Genomic DNA, 20705 nt, shown 5'->3' with positions numbered 1-20705 from the left:
ATGAAATTCTCAAAGAGTAGGAAAAATAAATAAAAAAAGAAAACGTGATCAGGATTGTTCTTTTATTGTTGATAAGAACAGGAAAAAAATTAAAATGGTTCTGGGGTCTCAGCTGCATTACAGATATCCAACGTTTAGACGCTAACTTCCTGTCAGTGAAGTGGCTGCCACCTGCGCTATGGAGACTGACCGCCATGATGGAGGGAGGAAGATGATGGCGGAGCCCTGTTGGACCTTACCTGCACGTGGGCTGGATCCTGCGTGGACACATACATGTCCAGTTCTTTGTCTTCTGTCTTTGGAATAACGAGCACTCTCTGTGTTTCCATGTAGAAATGTTCTTGCCCTCCAACATGGACCTCTCCTGTGAAGGGCAAGTGCAGGAACATGCGTGGAGGTGTGTGTTGGTTGGAAGCTGCCATCATGGGGTGTTTTTTAATGAAGTGGGATATGGACTGCCCACCCTGCAACATCACCCACTAAGGAACCTTTGCCTTGTAACAATCAAGGGACCTGTCTCAGAGACCATAGTTCTGAAAGTTCAAAGTTCTAGCTTCTTACTCCGCCCTTGACGAACCAAATTTTAGGAATTTTCTTCTACTTATTCTGTTATTGACTTCTCGCCTCCAACACAACATAGACACACCAGTGCATGGATGCACAGAGGCTTTGGGAAGGAGTGTAAGTTTGGGGAGGCTCCAGGACTTCAGAGTAAGCCTCCCAAGGGGAAATCATATGCCCTCGACGCTGGTTCCGAATGGAGTCCAGGAATTCTTCCGAACTGTTTACCTTCAACTATCTGATCCACGTTTTCAAATGCCTCCTCGATGTTTCCTTGCTCAAGCTTCTTTTCAGGGCACAGGAACGAATTGTGTTTTATGGCATCCTATGTAAAAGGACAAAACCACAAAGCTAGTCATCCTTTCTTTTTGCTGCCGGCTCTGAGCTCTCCTTTGTCATGTCTCTCCAAGGAAAAAAGTGTTATTAGATACTTAGGTAGCTACTTGCATGAACCTCTTCTTCCCTCAGGATTTTGAGAAAGCTGAGGCTGTGTTGAGGGAGAGGACACGGGTCCTCACACTCTGATAGGGGCAAGACAACCATGTCATCATTGACATATTTCAACAGGGCCTTTCTAGACTTCTGTTCTTCCCCCTCCTTCTCTTCTTCCCCCACACCTGTTTTCTGACTTTAGCGTGAACTGACTCCCACATGGCAGCCATTCTGCTCTTTGGTTCTATGGCCTGACACAGCACAGTTGATCCTTTCTAACACTGCAGGCCCAATATGTCCGTCTGCACCTCAGAATGATGCCTGTCTTGGACTCCAAAAGCCTTAGAGTCTGCAGCCTTTCTTTCTTATTAATGGTGATAGGGAGTGCAGCTACTTTTGATCGAGTGTTTGCTTTGTGACATACTGTTGCATAGCAGTTTCCTCTGAGCTGATACATGCCACACTACAGGGAAGCTTGGGACACTCTGAAGAGAGGCTTATTAAGACTCAAGAAGTTGCCAGGCAGTGGTGGCGCACACCTTTGATCCCAGCACTTGGGAGGCAGAGCCAGGTGGATCTCTGTGAGTTCGAGGCCAGCCTGGGCTAGAGTGAGTTTCAGGAAAGGTGCAAAGCTATACAAAGAAACCCTGTCTCGAAAAGCAAAAACAAAAACAAACAAACAAACAAGAAGATTTAAGAAGTTTGTGGGACATAGTGGTACACGCTTTTAATCCCAGCACTGAGAGGCAGAGGCAGGTGGATCTCTGTGAGTTTGAGGTCAGCCTGCTCTACATAGTTCCAGGACAGCCAGAGCTCTACAGCTATATATACCCTATCTCAAAACAAAATACATAATACAAAACAAACAAAACCAAACAAAAGAGTAGTAGTGGCTGGAGAGATGGCTCAGCAGTTAAGAGCACTGGCTGCTTTTCCGGGGGATCTGGGTTTAATTTTCAGCACCCACATGGTGGCTCACAACCATTTAATTCCATTTCATACCCTCTTTTGGCTCCCTGGGCACACAAGTGGTGCACAGACATTCAGACATAACACCTATACACATTAAAAAAAAAAAAAAAGGCTCAGAAAGGAAGTAACAGAAGTTTCAGGAAGTCCCTGAAACTGACCAGCTTTTGTGAGCCACCACTCATGCTAGGGAGGGCTTTTTGTGAGGCAGCTGCCTTTGAGTTGTTCCTGGTGCTCCTAGGAACCACCCCTCCTCTGCCTGTGAGTAACCCCTAAAATTCGTTGCTTTACAGAGTTGGACTCCGCATGATATCATTATTTCACTCTGACATCATTAGTTCCCTATCTGAGGTGAGTAGTTATCTGCTCATGTTTTCCCAGAAAGAGTGTCACACACAACACAAACACTACACAATAGCAGCATCTATGCATGCATATATATTCTTGCATAATTCTATTATTACCTCCATTTTTAAGATGAAGAATTGGGGCTCAGAGAGGAAAAAGTAACTCTCAAAGCCAGGCTGCAAATATGTGAGAGAGGTAGCATGTTCTAGAAACATCTTGCCCCAGGGTTGGGGACATGACTCAGTGACAGAGTACTGGCTTAGTGTACACAGGGCCCTGTGTTCTGCAAACAAAAAGCCATCTTTCCTAGTGACAGCTACCTGACTTCTTAAAGCAACGGAAAATAAATACCACATTTGAGATTATTCCTTTTTTTGTTCTGTTTTGTTTTGTTTTTCAAGACAGGGTTTCTCTGTGTAGCATTGGCTGTCCTAGAACTCACTCTGTAGACTAGGCTGACCTTGAACTCACAAAGATCTGCCTACTTCTGCCTCCCAAGTGCTGGGATTAAAGGCTTGTGTCACCACGGCCAGGCAATTTTTAATTTCTTAATTAACACTTTGTCTTAGTTAGGGTCACTATTGCTGTGATCAAACACCATGATCCAAAAGCAAGTTGGGGAGGAAAGGGATTGTTTGGCTTACACTTCCCTACCATTGTCCCTCATCACAGGAAGTCAGGACAGGAACTCAAGCAGGCAGGAACCTGGAGACAGGAACTGATGCAGAGGCCATGGAGGGGTGCTGCTTACTGGCTTGTTCCCATGGCTTGCTCAAGCCTGCTTTCTTACAGAACCCAGTACCACCATCCCAGGGATGGCTCCACCCACAACGGGCTGGACCCTCGCCCATCGGTCACTTATTAAGAAAATGTCCTACAGGCTTCCTGCAGCCTGATTTTATGGAGGCATTTTCTTTTATTTTTTCTTCTTTTTTTCAATTTATTTATTTATTCATTCTACATCCCAACCACAGCTTTCCCTCCCTCCTCTCCTTCCAGTTCCTTCTTCCCACCCCTTCCACTCCCATCCCCTCGGTCCACCCCTCCCCTGTTTCTGTGCAGGAAAGGACAGGGGGAGGTATTTTCTCAATTGAGGTTCTCTCCTCTCCAATGACTCTAGCTTGTATCAAGTTAACATAAAAGTATCCAGCGCATCCTTTGACCTCAACCAGTCACAGTGGCAAACATGGAAATGTTTATTGCCATGATGTAAGTGTGTCAAAAGACTCTCACCCTTCTGATGAGATGTGCTATATGGAGTGAGCACTGTGAGACTGTTTTGTCTTACATTCATGAACTTATTTACTCTTATGAGGTGCATATCATTACTCCCCTTTAACAGGTGAGGAAACTGTGGTACACAGACATAAGTTCCTTGTCTAAGATCTAGTACCTGTATGCTACACTGTCTCTCTTACAAATATATTTTATATAAGTTTTTATGATGTATATCATATATCATATACACAACACACATAATATACAATACATATTTATATCAATATTCATGTAAATAGGTTAATGCATAGATGAGTGAATTACTATCGGCATATATGACTTTTGTATCCTGCCCTTGGTCATAAAAGAATTATTTGCTCACTCTAGACATTCTGAGGAAACTTTAGATCTCTAAATATTCTGAGTCCTAGGATCGGTGGTCATGGGGGTATCCTCTGGATGCCATTTACCCCTTCAGGAAAGGGGAGTTCAGTGGAAATAAAGCAACAACCACAAAAACAAACTCACGTTAGGATTCTAGTGCAAGTCAAGGAAGGAGAGCAAGCCAGGAAAGCCTGTACTCCTTGCAGACTTGGCAAATGGGAACTGGAGCAGAGCTGGTTTGCTGTAGAGAGACTAAGAACTATGGTTTCTTAACTCTGCACATTGAGAGACTGGTACCACTCAGGCACATTAAAGCTGTCCCCATGGCTCCCCAGGGCCTCTGCACATCAACTGGTATATTGCAAGCCCAGAAATATGCTGTTTCCCCTCAACCTGATGTCTCTGGATCTGGCTGTCACCGAGTTGGAGACTGCGAGTCCTCGCTGCTGAAGTTTGGGTCTGTGTGGAGTCAGAGGCTCAGGCCCCAGCCTGGCACTCCTCCCTAGCTTGGTCCCAGAACAAGAATGGTGGAACCCTTAACAAATGAGGACTCCTAGAAGGCTTTAGGTTATTGGACACATGCCCTCAAAGCTGACTGTGGCACCTGGTCTCTTCCTTTCCACCTTTTCCAGTCCTAGATACGAGGTGAGTGCTTTTGCTCACCTATGTGCGGCCATTACAATGTATTGCCTGACAAAGCATGAATTGAAACTTCTAAAACCGTGAGCAGAAAGAGTCCATCCATCTCTATAAGGTGTTTATCTCAGGTGTTTGTTAAAGTAATGGCACAATTAACCCATCAGTCCACACTTGAACGTTCTATGTTCTCACTCTGTCATTGTCTTCAGAAACATAACTTAAATCCCATCACTAAGAACCAGAAATTGGGAAATTCAGAAATTCCATCCTGAAATTCTCATTACACTATTGTTCCCATATCCACTCTCATCACCTTCCTCAAGAAACAGGGTCCCACATCTTTGGTAGATAAACAAGCCGTCTGGATAAATTGTGCTTCCTAGCTCTCTCGGTCTTAGGTATGGCAGATGCTGGACTTTTAGCCAATGAAACAGTAAGGTATGTGCAAAGTACACACTTCCCTGTAAGGACTGGAAAACGATACTTTGTATTTTTACTTTATCGTTTTTTGAGACAGTGTTTCTCTTTGTAGCCCTGGCTCTCATGGAACTTACCATGCAGACCAGGCTGATCTCTACCTCACAGAGAGATCTGCCTACCTCTGCTGCCCAAGTGCTGGGATCAAAGACATATGCCTCTATGTCCTGTCTGGGAAATGTTCTTAAAGGCATTAGGGGTACCTGTTCTCATTCATGCTTTCGCTGTCTGGAATGTGGATTTAATGGGCAAAGCTTCAGTAGCTGTTTTAGAAGAACCTGTGACCTACAGAATGGAAGCTATGTGTTACAGAGAGACTGGACAGAAGGATCTGGATTTGTGACTCACAGTTCAAAAGCTATGGCTTGTGTCCTCACCTAACTCCCAGGGCAGCAGACTTGAGAGGTGGGGCCTTTAGGGGTGATTAGGACACGGGAACTCTGTTCTCGTGGATGGGTTATTGTAATAACCATAGTGGAATAACTTTGTTGTAAAAGTGAGTTTCTCTCTCTTTCTTTTTTTTCTTTTTTAAGATTTATTTATTTGTTATGCACACAGTATTCTGCCTGCATGTGTCCCTACAGGACAGAAGAGGGCACCAGATCTCATTACAAGTGGTTGTGAGCCACAGTGTGGTTTCTGGGAATTGAACTCAGGACTTCTGGGAGAGCAGTCGGTGCTCTTAACCACTGGGCCATCTCTCCAGCCCTCTCTCTCTTTCTTACTCTCTTCCTTTTCTACCTTTGGGAATCATGCAGTGTTAGGTAAGGCCCTTCAGTTTTGGACCTTCCCAGACACCAGAATCGTGGAAAATAAATTCCTGTTTATTATAAATTACCCAGTGTCAGGGATTCTGTTATATCGGCACAAAACATACCATATAAACAAACATAAACAGACTACATACCATATAAGCCTCGGACTGATCACAGCTAGTGCTTTTCTCTTTTTCTTTTCTTTTTTTTTCTCTTGATTAAATTTTATTTTATTTTTTTAAAATAAACGTGTAGCCCAGGCTGGCCTCGAACTCGTGATCCTCCTGCCTCGGCCTCCTTCAGCAAATCCTACCGGCGTGTGCCACCACAACAGGCTAGTGTGTTTTTCTTGTCCTTTGTCGGTAGGTGAATGTTCACCACTGAGTTCCCTGGGCTATACACCCATCTCTCTGATAGTTTGTTTTGAGTCACGGTCACACTAAGTTGCTTAGGTATGATTCATCTGCCTCAGCAGGCCACCCAGCCCGAATCACAGGACTCTCCCACTAGGCCTGGCTACTTCTAGGCTTTTGAATGTGAGAGAGAAACATCTATTCTGATTGTTTTTTCTGTTTCTTAGAGCCAAAGATAATTTCAACTCATACAAGTAATATCTTCCAGAGCAACATGATTTTTCCAGAACCAGCAGATGCCAAAGAGGGAAATAAGGTTCTGAGTTAGTCTTCTAATATTCAGACACTTACAAAGATGCTTTATCTTTATTTTACAAGTATGAGTGTTTGCCTGCATGTGTGTCTATGCACTACACATGCACCTGATGTCTGCAGAGGCCAGAAGCCAGTGTCAGTTCCCCTGGAACTGGAGTTACAGATGGTTGTGAGCCATCACGTGGATGCTGGGAATAGAACCCTGGGTCTTCTGTGCTCTTAACCACTGAGCCATCTCTCCAGCCCCACTTTACAGTTTCAGAGGGAGACTGACTGGCCTTGCTTACCTCGATGGTGAAAATCACAGGGTTCAGATCCTCGTAGGTGATTTTCATCTTTTCAGTGGCTCGTTTTGCCTGAACATCAGTCTCTGCGACCACAGCACAGATGATCTGGCCCACGCAGAGCACCTGTAAAGTGCATATATAAAACAGATAGAGGACCAGGGCGAAGGTTCTTTATGTCATAATGCTTCCTGTACAAGCCTGGGGACCTGAGTTCAATCCCTGTAACCCATATAGAGATAGGTGGAGAGAAACAACTCTGTAAAGTTGTCCCCTGACCTCCACATGTGACCTCCATGCCTTCCATACTCCACACCATCATGATACGTGAACTAATTTAAATAACTTTAAAGCAAATAGAACAGAAGCCAAGCCCAACCTCATTAGTGGCTGGTGTCTTAGATGTCATTGTTAGCCATACTGGGGTCACATGTGCTTGGGTAAACATTTGAAAATAATAGTAAGAAAAAAAAGGTCTTGCATTGTATGCAGTGGTACAGCCCTTGCCTAGCATGTGTGACACCTCTGGTTAGACCTTCAGCACCACACACGAAAAGTATGTATTGTACAGTTTCACTTCCTGGCCACTGTGCTCAGAGAGTGTAAGTTCCAGAGATTGACTGTGACATGGACCAGCCCAGTCCCCTGCTGTGTTGTGTTTACACACAACCTTTATCGTGTTTAAGAGATTAATGTCAAAAAAGAAAGAGAAAGAAAGCCGGGTGGTGGTGGCACACGCCTTTAATCCCAGCACTCGGGAGGCAGAGCCAGGCAGATCTCTGTGAGTTCAAGGCCAGCCTGGTCTACAGAGCGAGTTCCAGGACAGGCTCCAAAGCTACACAGAGAAACCCTGTCTCAAAAAACAAAAAACAAACAAACAAACAAACAAAGAGATTAATGTGTAAGTGTGTGGCCCCTGTTGTGAGCTGACTGAACGACCCAACCCCTTACTATGCTGAAGACCTGTGAGATTGCATTTGGCAACAGGACCTTCACAGAGGCCATAAGGGTGGAGCCTCTGTACAGTATGACTGTTGAGACTGTGAGAGAGGGAAGAGTGAGCAGAGAAAAGGTAAAATGAAGAGGAGGAGAAGGCAGCTATCAGCAAGCAGGAAAGATTCTGCAGAGGAAGCCAGACCTGCTGACATCGTGGCCTGGGCTCAGCTCTAGAACTTTAAAAATGAATTTCTGTTGTTTCAGCCTCCCACTTGGAGATTTATTTACTTTCATTTTATGTGCAGAGTGTTTTAACTACATATATATCTATACATCACATACATATAGTGCCCACAGAGGTCAGAAGAGGGCATTGGATACTGGGGAACAGGAGTTATAGATGGTTGAAAGCCGCCATGTGGGTGCTGGGAATCAAACTCAGGTCTTTTTGGAGGAGCAGCTAGTGCTTTTTTTGTTTTTGTTTTTTTTTTTTTTGAGACAGGGTTTCTCTGTGTAGCTTTGGAGCCTGTCCTGGAACTTGCTCTGTAGACCAGGCTGGCCTCGAACTCAGAGATCCGCCTGGCTCTGTCTCCTGAGTGCTGGGATTAAAGGCATGCGCCACCACCGCGGGGCGCAGCCAGTGCTCTTAACCCCTGAGCCATCTCTCTAGCCCTGTGTTTAGAGAGTTTCATTATGGCAGCCCCAATAGACTGATAAATGACAACCAACCTTTTCTGGTGGATTAAAAAACAAAACAAAGGGCTGGAGAGATGGCTCAGAGGTTAAGAGCACTGGCTGCTCTTCCAGAGGTCCTGAGTTCAATTCCCAGCAAACACATGGTGGCTCACAGCCATCTGTAATGAGATCTGGCGCCCTCTTTGGGCCTTAATGGGCCACATGCAGGCAGAACACTGTATACATAATAAACAGATAAATCTTACTTTAAAAACAAACAAACAAAGACCCAACCCCCCCCCCGCCCCTCAAAAAAAATAAAAACAAAACAAAAAACCCAACAAAACGAAAAGCCCCACTCCGCTGATCTCCTTCCCGGTTGGAGGAGAAAGTGTGTGGGATTCACTGAAATGTGACAATAGCCAGCATTTAGTGAGAGTCTTCAAATGCCAACCGCTGTCCTTGGCACCTCGAGCGTATTTACTTGTTTAACTCCCATGATACAGTGAAGTGTGTTATGATCATACCCCCTTTAAAGATGGGCACACAGTAGGTGGAGATGCTGGAACCGGAGCCGAGGTGCTATGGCCCTAAGTCAGGGTGGTCAGTAAATGATTGTTAAATTGGAATTCCGAGGCCAGTGACTTCCAAGACAACTTAACAAAAAGAGCAAAATAGCATGTGTGAAGGAAAGTGAGGCCTGGTGAGAGTTCCATGTAAATAAGAGGATGTGGCTGTGGTGCCCCTCACCTCCTCCTTTTTAGATCCTTCTAGAACATTCTATCCTGTTATAGATCAGCTCCTTATATTTACTCTTCAGATAAGGGTGAATGAACTCAAAGGCACGTAGTGGCTGAATCAGATCTATGATTAGTTTTTGTTTAGTGTGTCACTCCCTAACTTCAGCAAGGCAAGGCTTGTAGAGGCATTGGATAGAGAAGAGCTAGGGCCTTGGTACTTCTGAATCTTGGTGGTAGAAAAAGCTGGGATGCAAGGACAGTTGAGTGACAGGGGTGACTATGTGCAGAGGCATCTGGGAAAGCACGTCCCACCCATACCTCATCTACAGCCAGTAATTTGTCCTCCTCATCACCATTGGTGCCTGGAACGTCTTCAGCTGTTATTACATCAACCACACCAGGTAGCGCCAAGACCTCAGATGAGTCGATTGAGCTGAACAGAGGGAAACGTTTGAGAGGAGACATCAGCAAACTTTGAGGGCCTCAAACCCAAGGGAAGAATAGAGTATAGTTGAAGATAAAAACATGGAACAACAAATCCAGCCTGAGCAACCAGAATGGACCTGGAGTCTAGTTTAGGAGACCTGCTGCAGGGCTGGGAGGTACCACCTCAGCTGCCGAAGAGGAACCTTGAGACAAGCTTCTCTGGAAGTGTATGGCAGTATTTGTTTTCTGTTCAATAATGAAGTTGGTATTTCAGTGTTATCAGAGTGCCTTTGAGTCATGCGTGAGGCTGCAGGGGGTGGGGTTTTATGACCTTAGAAAGCAAACAAAAGTACCATAACTTTTTATTCTGAATCTTTGAGAGAGTCTCATGTAGTCCGCCTGGACCTGGAACCAGCTGTAAGTAAGGATGATCTTGAACTGCTGATCATTTTGCCTCTACCTGCTGGGATAACAGCAGTTTACAGCTCTGCTGGCTTTATTTGGTGCTGGGGATTGAACCCCAGGCCTTGTGCATGGTAGAATGTTCCATCACTCTACCAGCTGAGCTATATCCCCAGCCCCTACGTTCCCCCTCACCTCCCCCACCCACACTCAGGATGGTCATTTCTGCTGGGTCAAAAAGGAAACTCCCAGCTGGGCGGTGGTGGCGCACGCCTTTAATCCCAGCACTCGGGAGGCAGAGGCAGGTGGATCTCTGTGAGTTCGAGGCCAGCCTGGGCTACCAAGTGAGTTCCAGGAAAGGTGCAAAGCTACACAGGGAAACCCTGTCTTGAAAAACCAAGAAACGAAACAAAACAAAACAAAACAAAAAAACAAAAAGAAAACTCCCTGGCCTAGGAGACAAAATTGGCTAACTAGAATCCCCAGTGACATACCAGGAAAATAGGTTCAGAGTTGTCAGTTGATGAATTTATGAACTAAAATAGTTCTACACTACAGTAAGACACTTGACCTTCTTTGTGCAGAACCAAAAAGGTGTTATATGGCCTTAAGAAATTATTATTATACAGTTTGACCACACAGCTGCCATGACCGGCTTACTGACAGGTAACACGTGGTCCCCCAAAAAAGCCATGAGCTGACCCCACCCAGGGAGGGCCTGCATCTAAGTGGGAATACATGACATTCCAAATATTCCCTATACCCCTAGACAAATGTCAGCCAATCAGAATCCTGAACCCTAGAAATTCCCTCATCCCAAACTCTGCTATGATAAAAGCCCCACCCTGCCCAGGCTCAGGGCTCTCTGTTCTCACCGCTGCATCGGACAGACAGAGAGACCAAGCTCCAAGCTTGAAATAAAGGCTCTTTGCTTTTATATATGGGATTCAGTCTCCATGGTGGTCTTTTGGGGGTCCCTGTGATCTGGGCATAACAATTTCTAGATATGTTCTCTTCATCCTGGTGCTCGTTGGGTCAGGGCATTGCGTAAGTGGGCACAGTCCTTTGAGGCAACCCTCGGGGATACCTTTAAAAGGTTTTTGAAAAGCTTTGCTTTACTTACATGATTTTTGCATGAGCCCTGGTACTGGTCACCAAAGCCATGAAAAGTTCTTTGTCCACCCTGGGGATATCATCACAAAATATGGCTTCCCCCGTGGCATGTTTAAGACCTGACAGATGCATGATGGGACGTCCAACTGGATCTTGGAGAGGTTGGTGAGGATCCACTCTCTACAGGGAAAGACAGAGTTAGCCCAGAAACCTTTCATCTCAGGTAGCCTGGGTGGCTCAGGGTGGAGTCACAGGACAGTCCCCTTGGGCAACAAACAGTGGAACCAGTCAGATGATGAGCATGGCCATTTCATGATGTAACTAGAATATGAAATTGTCAGTTTTGTGGCAATGCCTCTGACAGGCCAACATTTTGACAGAATCATGAGAAGATGAAAGGCCTCTCCACTTCCTCCATGTGTGGCACCCCTGAACCCCTTTGTCTGACAATTTAGGTCTCTCTGTCCTGCTTGCTCACCCTTCCAATGGCCAACCTGCTCATGCTCACCGTTCTGATGAGGCCCAAGTGAAACAGGGTGCCCCACAGACCAAAATCTGAGTGAGAGCTGTGAGTGTTGACTCATCAACACTCCTCCTCTGGCGGAGGGTGGGAATGGGAGTGGAATTTTCCAGATCCAGATTGATGTTGAAAGAGTTTATTCTGGAACTTTTCTCTGAGGCTGCACTGACACGTATGAGTGTGCGAGTGTGTGTGTGTGTGTGTGTGTGTATGCGTGTTAGGTCTCAAACTCAGGACAAATGACTAACTGAAGTGCCATTTAACATATTTTAATAACATTTAACATATCAAAGCTGAGTCTGGCCACCAGTCTCCCTCAGTTCCTACTCACAAGTACCTGTTACAGAGTCGTCCTGGCTGGCATACCCCACCCCCTGACCCTCAACTTCTCCAGCCCCTCCCTTCCCTTCCCTTCCCCTGCTCCTCTGATTCCTGTATACCCTCAGACATCTTGGCTCTTGCTTGGTCTCTCAGCCCTCAGCTTCTCTCTTCACATTCCCCCTACTCCCCCTCCCCAGCCCCCTCCTCATGGCCTCAGTCAGTCTGGACCATCCCGGTACCTCTGCTCTGCTCCCCTCATGTCTACAATAAACCTCAATCAGATCTAGGAGTGCCATGTCCTTGTCGTTTTCACTCAGTGGTGTGTGTGTATGTGTGAGTGTATGTGTGAGTGTGTGTATCTGTGTGTGTGTGTGTGTGTGTATGTGTGAGTGTGCATGTATGTGTATGTGTGTGTATGTGTGTGTGTATGGGTGGATCTGTGTGTGTGTGTAACTGTGTGTATGTGTGAGTGTGTATATGTGGGTATCTGTGTGAGTGTGTGTGTATCTGTGTGTGTGTATGTGTGTGTATGTATGGGTGTATCTGTGTGTGTGTGTAACTGTGTGTATGTGTGTGTGTATATGTGAGTGTGTGTGTATCTGTGTGTGTGTATGTGTGAGTGTGTGTATATGTGTGTATGTGTGTATCTCTGTGTATGTGTGTATCTGTGTGAGTATGTATCTGTGTTTGTATCTGTGTGTATGTGGGTATCTGTGTGTGTGTGTGTGTATCACTTAGGCCTCATCAGAACGGTGAGCATGAGCAGGTTGGCCATTGGAAGGGTGAGCAAGCAGGACAGAGAGACCTAAATTGTCAGACAAAGGGGTTCAGGGGTGCCACACATGGAGGTGTGTATGTGTGTATCTCTCTGTGTATATGAGTGTGTGTGAGTGTGTGTATCTGTGTGTGTGTATATGTGTGAGCGTGTGTGTATCTGTGTGTATGTGTGTATCTGTGTGTGTGTATGTGTGTATCTGTGTGTGTATGTATGTGTATCTGTGTATGTGTGTATCTGTGTGAGTGTATCTGTGTATGTGTGTATCTGTGTGAGTGTGTGTATCTGTGTATGTGTGTGTATGTGTGTGTATCTGTGTATCTCTGTGTGTGTGTGAGCGTGTGTGTATCTGTGTGTATGTGTGTATGTGTGTGTGTGTGTGTATCTGTATGTGTCTGCATGTGTGTGAAGGCCTGAGTACCAGCAAGAACAGCTAATTTCTAAACCATCCTTCTGGAAGGGTGAACTTAGTCATTGTCGGCCTCTTTGTTTACTGACTGGAGAATAAACATGCGCAGTTTGGGCTAGAGACTGAGCCCTGGGCTCCACCACTCTCCTGGGTAGGTATCAGACAAATGCCCAAAGAATCACTTTAAAGTGATGATGACTGTCTGCCTGCAGACCTCGCTGGCTGAGCAGGCCTGTGCTCGTCCGGCCGGGACCAGCTCTTGGGGTTCAGAGGCTCCGGATCAGGAACACCCGGAGAGAACTGAACATCCGCCCTGTGAATAGCTTGCCTGGTCCACACAGCTCTGGCTTATCTCTCAGTGCAGGTTTCAGTGAAATCAAACTCACTGACCTGGTATGTTTGGATTCCCTGGGGTAGTGTGACCTGGAAGTCTTCCAGAGCGCTCAGGAACCTTGCTTCAATCCCTGGACGACGCTGGCTGTCCTGGAGCGACTCGGCACAGTGAGAAGAGACTGGTTAGTCTGCATCAGGTCGGGTTTGGATTATGTAGAATGGCCCCTAATGCATCGAGGGGTGGCCTAGTTACCCCCCACCCCCAGGCTTTCATTTTGACCCTGGAGCCTCTTCATTCCCTATCCAAGCGAGGGCTTGGATGACGGTTTGAATCTGATCTTCATGTCCCTGGAGGAAAAGGTCTGCCAGTGAGCTCCAAGGTGGTGTGTGTGTGTGTGTGTGTGTGTGTGTGTGTGTGTGTGTGTGTGTGTATGCTAGGAAGGCAACTCTAGGCTGGAGAAGCCATCCCAGAATAAGCTAGCGCCCATGGTTCACAAGATGAAAAAATTCTGAATGCTTTTTTTCTCAGGATCTTTTTTTCTGAGGTTGGAGGACTGCCCTGGTGTCCTGGCTGAGAAAGGAAGTGCAGGTCTTCGTCTGAAATTCAGAGGTTAGGGACAGTGGCTCTGGGGACAGTGGCCGTGGGGTGGGGGTGGCCGAGGAACGGAGTACAGGGGATGTGAGACCTGTCATCCTGGTCAGGGAAGAGTTGAGAGAGCGGGAGAACAAGCGAGAGCGTAAATATTTTCCTTAACTTACTCCAGAGGCTTGCAATCAGAAAATCTAGAAAGCCGTTTAGACAACAGTATTAGTTTTTGGCTTTTTGAGACGTCACATTTCATATTGATTGCAAAATTCTAGACTAAGCAAAACGAAGCTTTAGTCCCACAAAGCAGGTCAGTGTCTGTCTGGACAGGGGTGGGGACCATGACAAAGGGGACAAAGGATCCTCTGGGGTGGTGACAACGTGTTCTATGTAGTTTGAGTTGGTGGCTCCACAGACGTACATTTGTGGACTAAGTTAAAACGGGTGGGTTAAATTACATATTTTTACTTGTCTCTTGTTTTACTATAAAGTAGGGTTCAATAAAGTTTATTTATTTGTTTATTTATTTATTTATTTATTTTTGGTTTTTCAAGACAGGGTTTCTCTGTAGCTTTGGAGCCTGTCCTGGACTAGCTCTGTAGACCAGGCTGGCCTCAAACTCACAGAGATCCACCTGCCTCTGCCTCCCAAGTGCTGGGATTAAAGGCGTGCACCACCACTGACTGGCTTAAAGTTTATTTTAAAAGAAAAAAAAATCACAGCGTGGAGACAGAGTCCCTGTCACTTTTCTGTGCTGGGGTACCAGAAACACCCGAGCTCTGACAGCAGTGGTTTGACAGGCCGCCAGGGCTAAATCCCAGGACGAACACGGGGCTGACCAAGGCTGACCCAGATCAAGGACTTCTAGAGAAGGGCAACAGGGGTCCCCCCCCCCCCCCCGCAACCACCACCAGACAATTGGCGAAAGCAATGGCAAAGTGTGGAAGTCCTGGCTGCAAGGAGCTGGCAGAAGCCAGTGTTATGTGCTGTGGATATCCCTCTGTGTAAATAAAATTCTGATTGGCCAGTGGCCAGGCAGGAAGTATAGGCGGGACAAGAGAGAAGAGAATTCTGGGAGGTGGAAGGCTGGGGCGGAGAGACACCACCAGCCACCGCCATGACAAGAAAGAGATAAGGTAATGGTAAGCCACAAGCCATGTGGCCAAGTACAGATTAATAGAAATGGGCTAAATATAAGAGTAAGAGCTAGACAATGGTAGGTCTGAGCTAATGGCCAAACAGTCTAAATAATATGAATGTCTGTGTGTTTATTTTATAAGTGGGTTGTTGGACTAACAGGGCTTGGCTGGGGCTGGAGAGAAGCTCTCCAACTACAGTTATGGTTTGAGTTTCGTCTCTTCAAATTGCTATGTTGAAGTCTAAACCTCCAGAAACTCAGAGTATGACCTATCCAAACAAGATGGGGTGTTTACTGCAGTGGTAATGAGTTAGACTTGACTGACATTATGGCTGACGTCCTCTTAGAAGGAGAAGTTTGGACATAAACATGCACCCAGGGGCAGCGAAGAGCAGGGTGATTCCTACAAGGTAAAGAACCCTAAAGGTCACCAGCAAGCCACCAGAAGAGCGAGACCACGCCATCAGAAGCCATGGGAAAGGTGTGGCATTGAGCCTCACGGTTCTCAGGAGGAACCAGCTCTGATGATGTCTCTGTTTTTTAGCTTATGATTTATTGTGAGATAGGTGTCACTCTGTAGCTCAGACAGGCCTTGAACTCATTGTGATCTCCCTGCCTTTGGCTTCCTGCGTGCTGGGCTCACCCTGCTTCCTGATGGCACCTTGGCCCGAGAGGCCTGCTAGCCTCAGAACTGTGAGACCATGACCATGCGTGGGAGCGATTGCCATTGTCCTCCAGAGCACTTACGGCAGACTCTGAGGAGAGCTTTATTTTTCTCTTCTTCAGCTCCTGCAGAACCTCCAGGTAGAACTTGAAGAGGAAGCTGACCATCAGAGTCCTCTTGAATTCCACTTTGCCCCCGAGAGCTGAGCCCAGGAGGGAGACTTCATCCAGAAGCCGCCTGCAAGCCTCGTCTAGCATGAGGGCATTCCAGTGTCTGGTGCAGTGGGAGGAGAGAACCGTTAAAGGGCGTCTGATTACGCAGATACTGGGTTTCTCTTAGAAATCACCGGAACAAGGGTGTCCGGACAAACAATGCCTGGGGATCTGCTCCAAGTGGTACAAGAATCATGGCCGAGTGAGAAGGGGACCTTTCCCCACTGCAGCATAAACCAAGCATGTTCCAGAGTCAGAATAATCTAGAACTATTTCAGAACGTTCTAGAACAGAACAGGACAGAATTCAGACTTGGACGCTGATTTGACCTAAGGTGGACTAGCGTGCACCCCATATGGCGGGAGCACTGGAGAGGGCCTCCGAGTGTCCATGTGCTGGAGAAAAGGGGGCTGGGTGAGAAAGCATCACCTGTTGTGTCCCTCACCCAAAAAGTGGCTTAATTGATGCCAAAATACTGTGGAATTGAGCAAAATTAAAGAAGGAACAAGCAGTGATTTGTTCTTACAAGTCTGAGTTTCCATCCTTCAAGGGCTTTATCAACAGAAGTCAGGGCCAATTTGTTTGTCCCACCATCGAGGCCCCTTTAAGGCACAGTGCTCGTCACTTACCTGCCGAGGAGCTGCTGGCACGATTCATGTGCACTGATGGTGGTGGGCCCCACCCCTCCGTAGGCGATGCTCAGGTCCTCAATGGTGTCCGTGCCCTCTCTGAACCGGACTCTCATGCCAGCATTCACATCAGGCAAAGCGTTCTGACGGCACTGGGCTTGCCGGAAGGCGGACACAAACTCCCACTGTGGAGACAGACACCATTCCGGTTATCTAATACGTCAGAAGGAAAAGCTTGGGTTCCCTCTTGGTGCCTCTAATTAATCACTTAGATTCATATAATGGGACACAGAGGACGGTTGTCTAAATGAGAGACACTTTGGCTGCCTTCTTGCTAAGAGTGAGAATGGTGTCCTTTAAAAAAAAAAAAGATTCATTTACTTATATTTTTATTTTCGTAGAAGAGCCTGTGTGAGTTTATATGCTCCTAATGTGTCTAGGAGCTGTAAGGATTATGTCCTTATTACGTCACCAGCCTGTGACGGCATCCCAGCCTAAAAAGCAGGCATGCCCTCCCACGGTTGTTTCTCTCCCTGTATCTCTGTCTCTGTCTCTCTCTCTCCTAATAAAGGTCTAAAAGGTAACCATGGCTCGTGATTCTTCTGCCACCTCAGCATCCAGCGCTCTCTTCTGTCAGCACCAGAAGAGGGCATGCAATTTCTTGAAACCAGAGTTACAGATGGCTATGAGAGGCTTCATGTAGGTGCTGGGATCAGAACCCAGGTCCTCTGCAAGTGCAGTAAGTACTCTTAACCACTGAGCAATCTCGCCAGATATCCTTTAAAAAAAAGTTGGAACTGAGTGGTGGTGGCGCACACCTTTAATCCCAGCACTCAGGAGGCAGAGGCAGGTGGATCTTTGTGAGTTTGAGGCCAGCCTGGTCTAAGGAGCGAGATCCAGAATAGCCAAGGCTACAGAAAGAAATCCTGTCTCAGAAAAAAACAAAACAAAACAAAAAACAACGTTGTTGGGGCTGGAGAGAAGGCTCAGCAATTAAGAGCACTTGTTGCTCTTCCAGAGGACCTGGGTTTGGCTCCCAGCACCCGCCTGGCAGCTCACAACTGTCTGTAATGCCAGCTCCAGGGGATCTGACACCTTCTTCTAACCTTGGGCACCAAGTGCACACATGCAAAAGTACATAAATGCAGGAAACATGCCTAGAATAAATAAATCTAAAAGATTAAAAAAGACTTATTTTTGTTTCTGTGTACGAGTGTTCGCATATATGTATGTGCCCTTGGGAGCCAGAAGACGGTGTTGGATCCCTTGGGCCTGGAGTTACAGATGATCATGAGCCAACACGTGTGTGTTGGGAACTGAACCCAGGACCTCTGGAGGAGCAGCAAACAGAAACTGCTGAGTCATTCTATCCCCAAGAGTGATAATGGCTTCCTTCTAAAAGCCCATCCTGGAAGCCATTGATGTCTCCAGGCCATTGATATCATGGTCTGCTGGAGGTCAGCCGAGCTCCATGGAGGATGCTGTGGAAGGCTACTGAGAGACCTTGTTGGTGCTGTGTCTCTTGAAGCCATACACTCCAGTCTTTGGGTTATTTGGTCTCCATGAGGATGGAGGAGGCTTCTGAAGTCAGGAGCTTTTCAGTTCAAACCCTGCTCCATTTCCTGGATGGTAGAAATGCTCACTTTCTCATTTGGAGAGAGTGGAGTGGAATGTTCCAGTGTTGGACTCGTGGCTGCTGGGTCAGGAGAAGCAGAGGTGGTATCTGTCCCAGAGGTTCTTTTCACTTCATGTCTTCCCTTTGCCTTGCCTCAAAGCTCCTCATAGGCTATGCTCCGTTTTTCTTTTCTTTCTTTTTGACAGACTACTTTTTTAAAAGATTTACTTATTTATTATGTATACAGAAGAGGGCGCCAGATCTCATTACAGATGGTTGTGAGCCACCATGTGGTTGCTGGGAATTGAACTCAGGACCTCTGGAAGAGCAGTCGGTGCTCTGAACCTCTGAGCCATCTCTCCAGCCCTTGACAGACTACTTTTATTTATTGTTTATTTCTTCTTACGTGCACCAGTGTTTGCCACACAGGTGTCTGTGCATCATGTGTGTGCCAGGTTCCCATGAAGGCTAAAAGAGGGCATCGAGCCCCTGGAACTGGAGTTACAGATGGTTGTGAGCTGCCACGTGGGTGCTAGGAATTGAACCCAGGTCCTCTGTAAGAACATCAAGTGCTCTCAGCTGCTGAGCCATATCTCCAGCCCAATGATGTACTGTTTTTCCTATCCTCTGCCTTTGCATAGACACGGATGCACCTTTGGATGGAAAAGCATGTCAAGTTTTGGAGACAGGCCTAAGGAACAGAGTGAGGGCAGAAGGCCACCTCTGTAGCTGGTGGGGTGGCCACATCAACCCCGGGCCAGGGAACATCTGGAGGCCATGTGTTCTTATGAGCTGTAGGGGTTGGCAGGAACCAGGGGGTGGGAAAGCCAAGTTAGGACTCCAGCTTCCTGTGTGTCAGGTAGAGAAGCTCCATCCACAGCCAGAGAGCCTTCACCCATGGGGAAGTGTGACCACAGGTCACACCCCACAGCTGCAACAATAGCCAAAATCCGCATCCTGGAGTCACTTGCTCAGGGCCCAGAGCCTTGCTGCTGAACCAGTTTGCAGTAGGCCAGGAAACAGTTTTGGGGAACATGGATTCTTTCCTCCAACCTGTCTTCAGATGTTAATGGTGGGTGACTGGACTCCATTATGACAGGGAGGAACAACTTCAAAGCAACCAGCCAGTTTCTTACCTTTTGAGAGTGAGGGATGTACACAGATCCCAAAATCTCCTCTGGTTTCAGGTCTGCGCTCGCCAACCCAGCAAGAAAATGTCCGTTGAGGGGAATCTGCCGCGTGCCTTCTGTGGATAGAAATGGCATCTCTGTACAGCCAGAAGAAAAGCAAGCCAGAGCTGTACTTTCAGACGTTGGCTGCCAGAGGAGAAGGTGTACATCCTCTGCTCAGAGTGACTGATGCGGAGGTCTGAGTCTGTGACATCATCCTTTCATAACTAAGTGAACCGTGAACGGAAGGTCAAGGCTATGGCGGCATGACTTAAGCTAACACTGGCTTTACTTTTGCTGCTAGTGGCGTAGCATGATCTGCTTTTCACACTTGCTGCAGTTTTGTGTTCCCGGCACAGACATTCCTTTAAAGTAAACAGCTTGTCAAATCTGCCTTGGGCTTAGCTATTCACCTCTCGGGACCAGAGCACTGTCCTCTGGCTTTAAAAGACGGGTTGCACTTTTTAGGGTATAGGATGCGCCCTGACGAGATCAGACTACAGCTCAGGGGTGACAAAGTTCTATCCCCCCAAACCCCCCTGCACAATTGGCACTGTGTTGGTCAGAATGCCGGTATTGTGGTAACTGGGTGGGAAACCCCAAAGAAGTCCCTGCTGCCCACTGCCCACCTGTCTTGCCACTATGTCAGTGAGGAGAGCTCCTGCCTTCTCTGGAGTGATGGAGGTCTGCCTTAGCCTTGGCAGAGTTGGGAAAGAGGGAACCATAAGTCAAAGGTGATTGTAAACATTCAGCAGGGCATTGCTACCATCACATTAGCAGAAGGCCCTGGACAGGGACCTCGTCATCCTGGTATCCCCCGAGTCTTGGCTCCTTGACTGTTTTGTGGGTTACACTTGGGTCATCGCAAACTACAGGCCTGGTGCCCTCAGAGAAAAGCCTGTCTCAGTCTTCTGTGCCCTCCTTCCTACTAGGCCTGGCAAGAAGCACTTTTTCTCAGCCCTCCAAGTCCCTCCCCACCACCTCTGAACTCTGAGCAGTGAGTGGCAGTAACACCTCCCCCGGAGTCCGGAAGTCCACAGGGGCAGAGGCTGTGGCTCCTTCTGTCTCCCTGTGTCTGGCAGGTAGCTGTGAGTCATGATTTGTTGAGGGAGTGGGCGGGACAGAGGATGGCAGTATTGGATGGGTTGTCAGGTCATCCATGAGGGAGAGGGAGGGAGGAATATTTCAGAGCTGGAAGCCCTGGGAGACAGGACAGGGTGATCGGAGGAGCTCGTGAACGGAAGACGGACTGACAGAGGTTCATGTCTGCTACAGTTTGAGTGTTAGTCTCCTTCCAAAGTCAGGGC

The 20705-nt window shown here is 47.1% G+C and overlaps 1 protein-coding gene across 1 annotated transcript in view; it reads right to left on the bottom strand.

The window, feature by feature from the left end:
- Window positions 1–20705, bottom strand: part of LOC118573013 (aldehyde oxidase 2) — a 115343-nt gene that overhangs the window by 65944 nt on the left and 28694 nt on the right. The window contains exons 13-21 of the mRNA XM_036172995.1: window positions 19366–19475; window positions 16615–16799; window positions 15857–16046; window positions 13443–13535; window positions 11038–11207; window positions 9405–9519; window positions 6739–6861; window positions 790–886; window positions 240–364 (exon numbers count right to left, since the gene is read on the bottom strand). Coding sequence (XP_036028888.1) covers window positions 240–364; window positions 790–886; window positions 6739–6861; window positions 9405–9519; window positions 11038–11207; window positions 13443–13535; window positions 15857–16046; window positions 16615–16799; window positions 19366–19475 — 1208 coding nt within the window. The remainder of the gene's footprint in view (window positions 1–239; window positions 365–789; window positions 887–6738; window positions 6862–9404; window positions 9520–11037; window positions 11208–13442; window positions 13536–15856; window positions 16047–16614; window positions 16800–19365; window positions 19476–20705) is intronic.

Source organism: Onychomys torridus, chromosome 23, assembly GCF_903995425.1.
Source record: "Onychomys torridus chromosome 23, mOncTor1.1, whole genome shotgun sequence".
NCBI lineage: Eukaryota > Metazoa > Chordata > Mammalia > Rodentia > Cricetidae > Onychomys > Onychomys torridus.
This window is presented reverse-complemented; position numbering and strand designations above follow the sequence as displayed.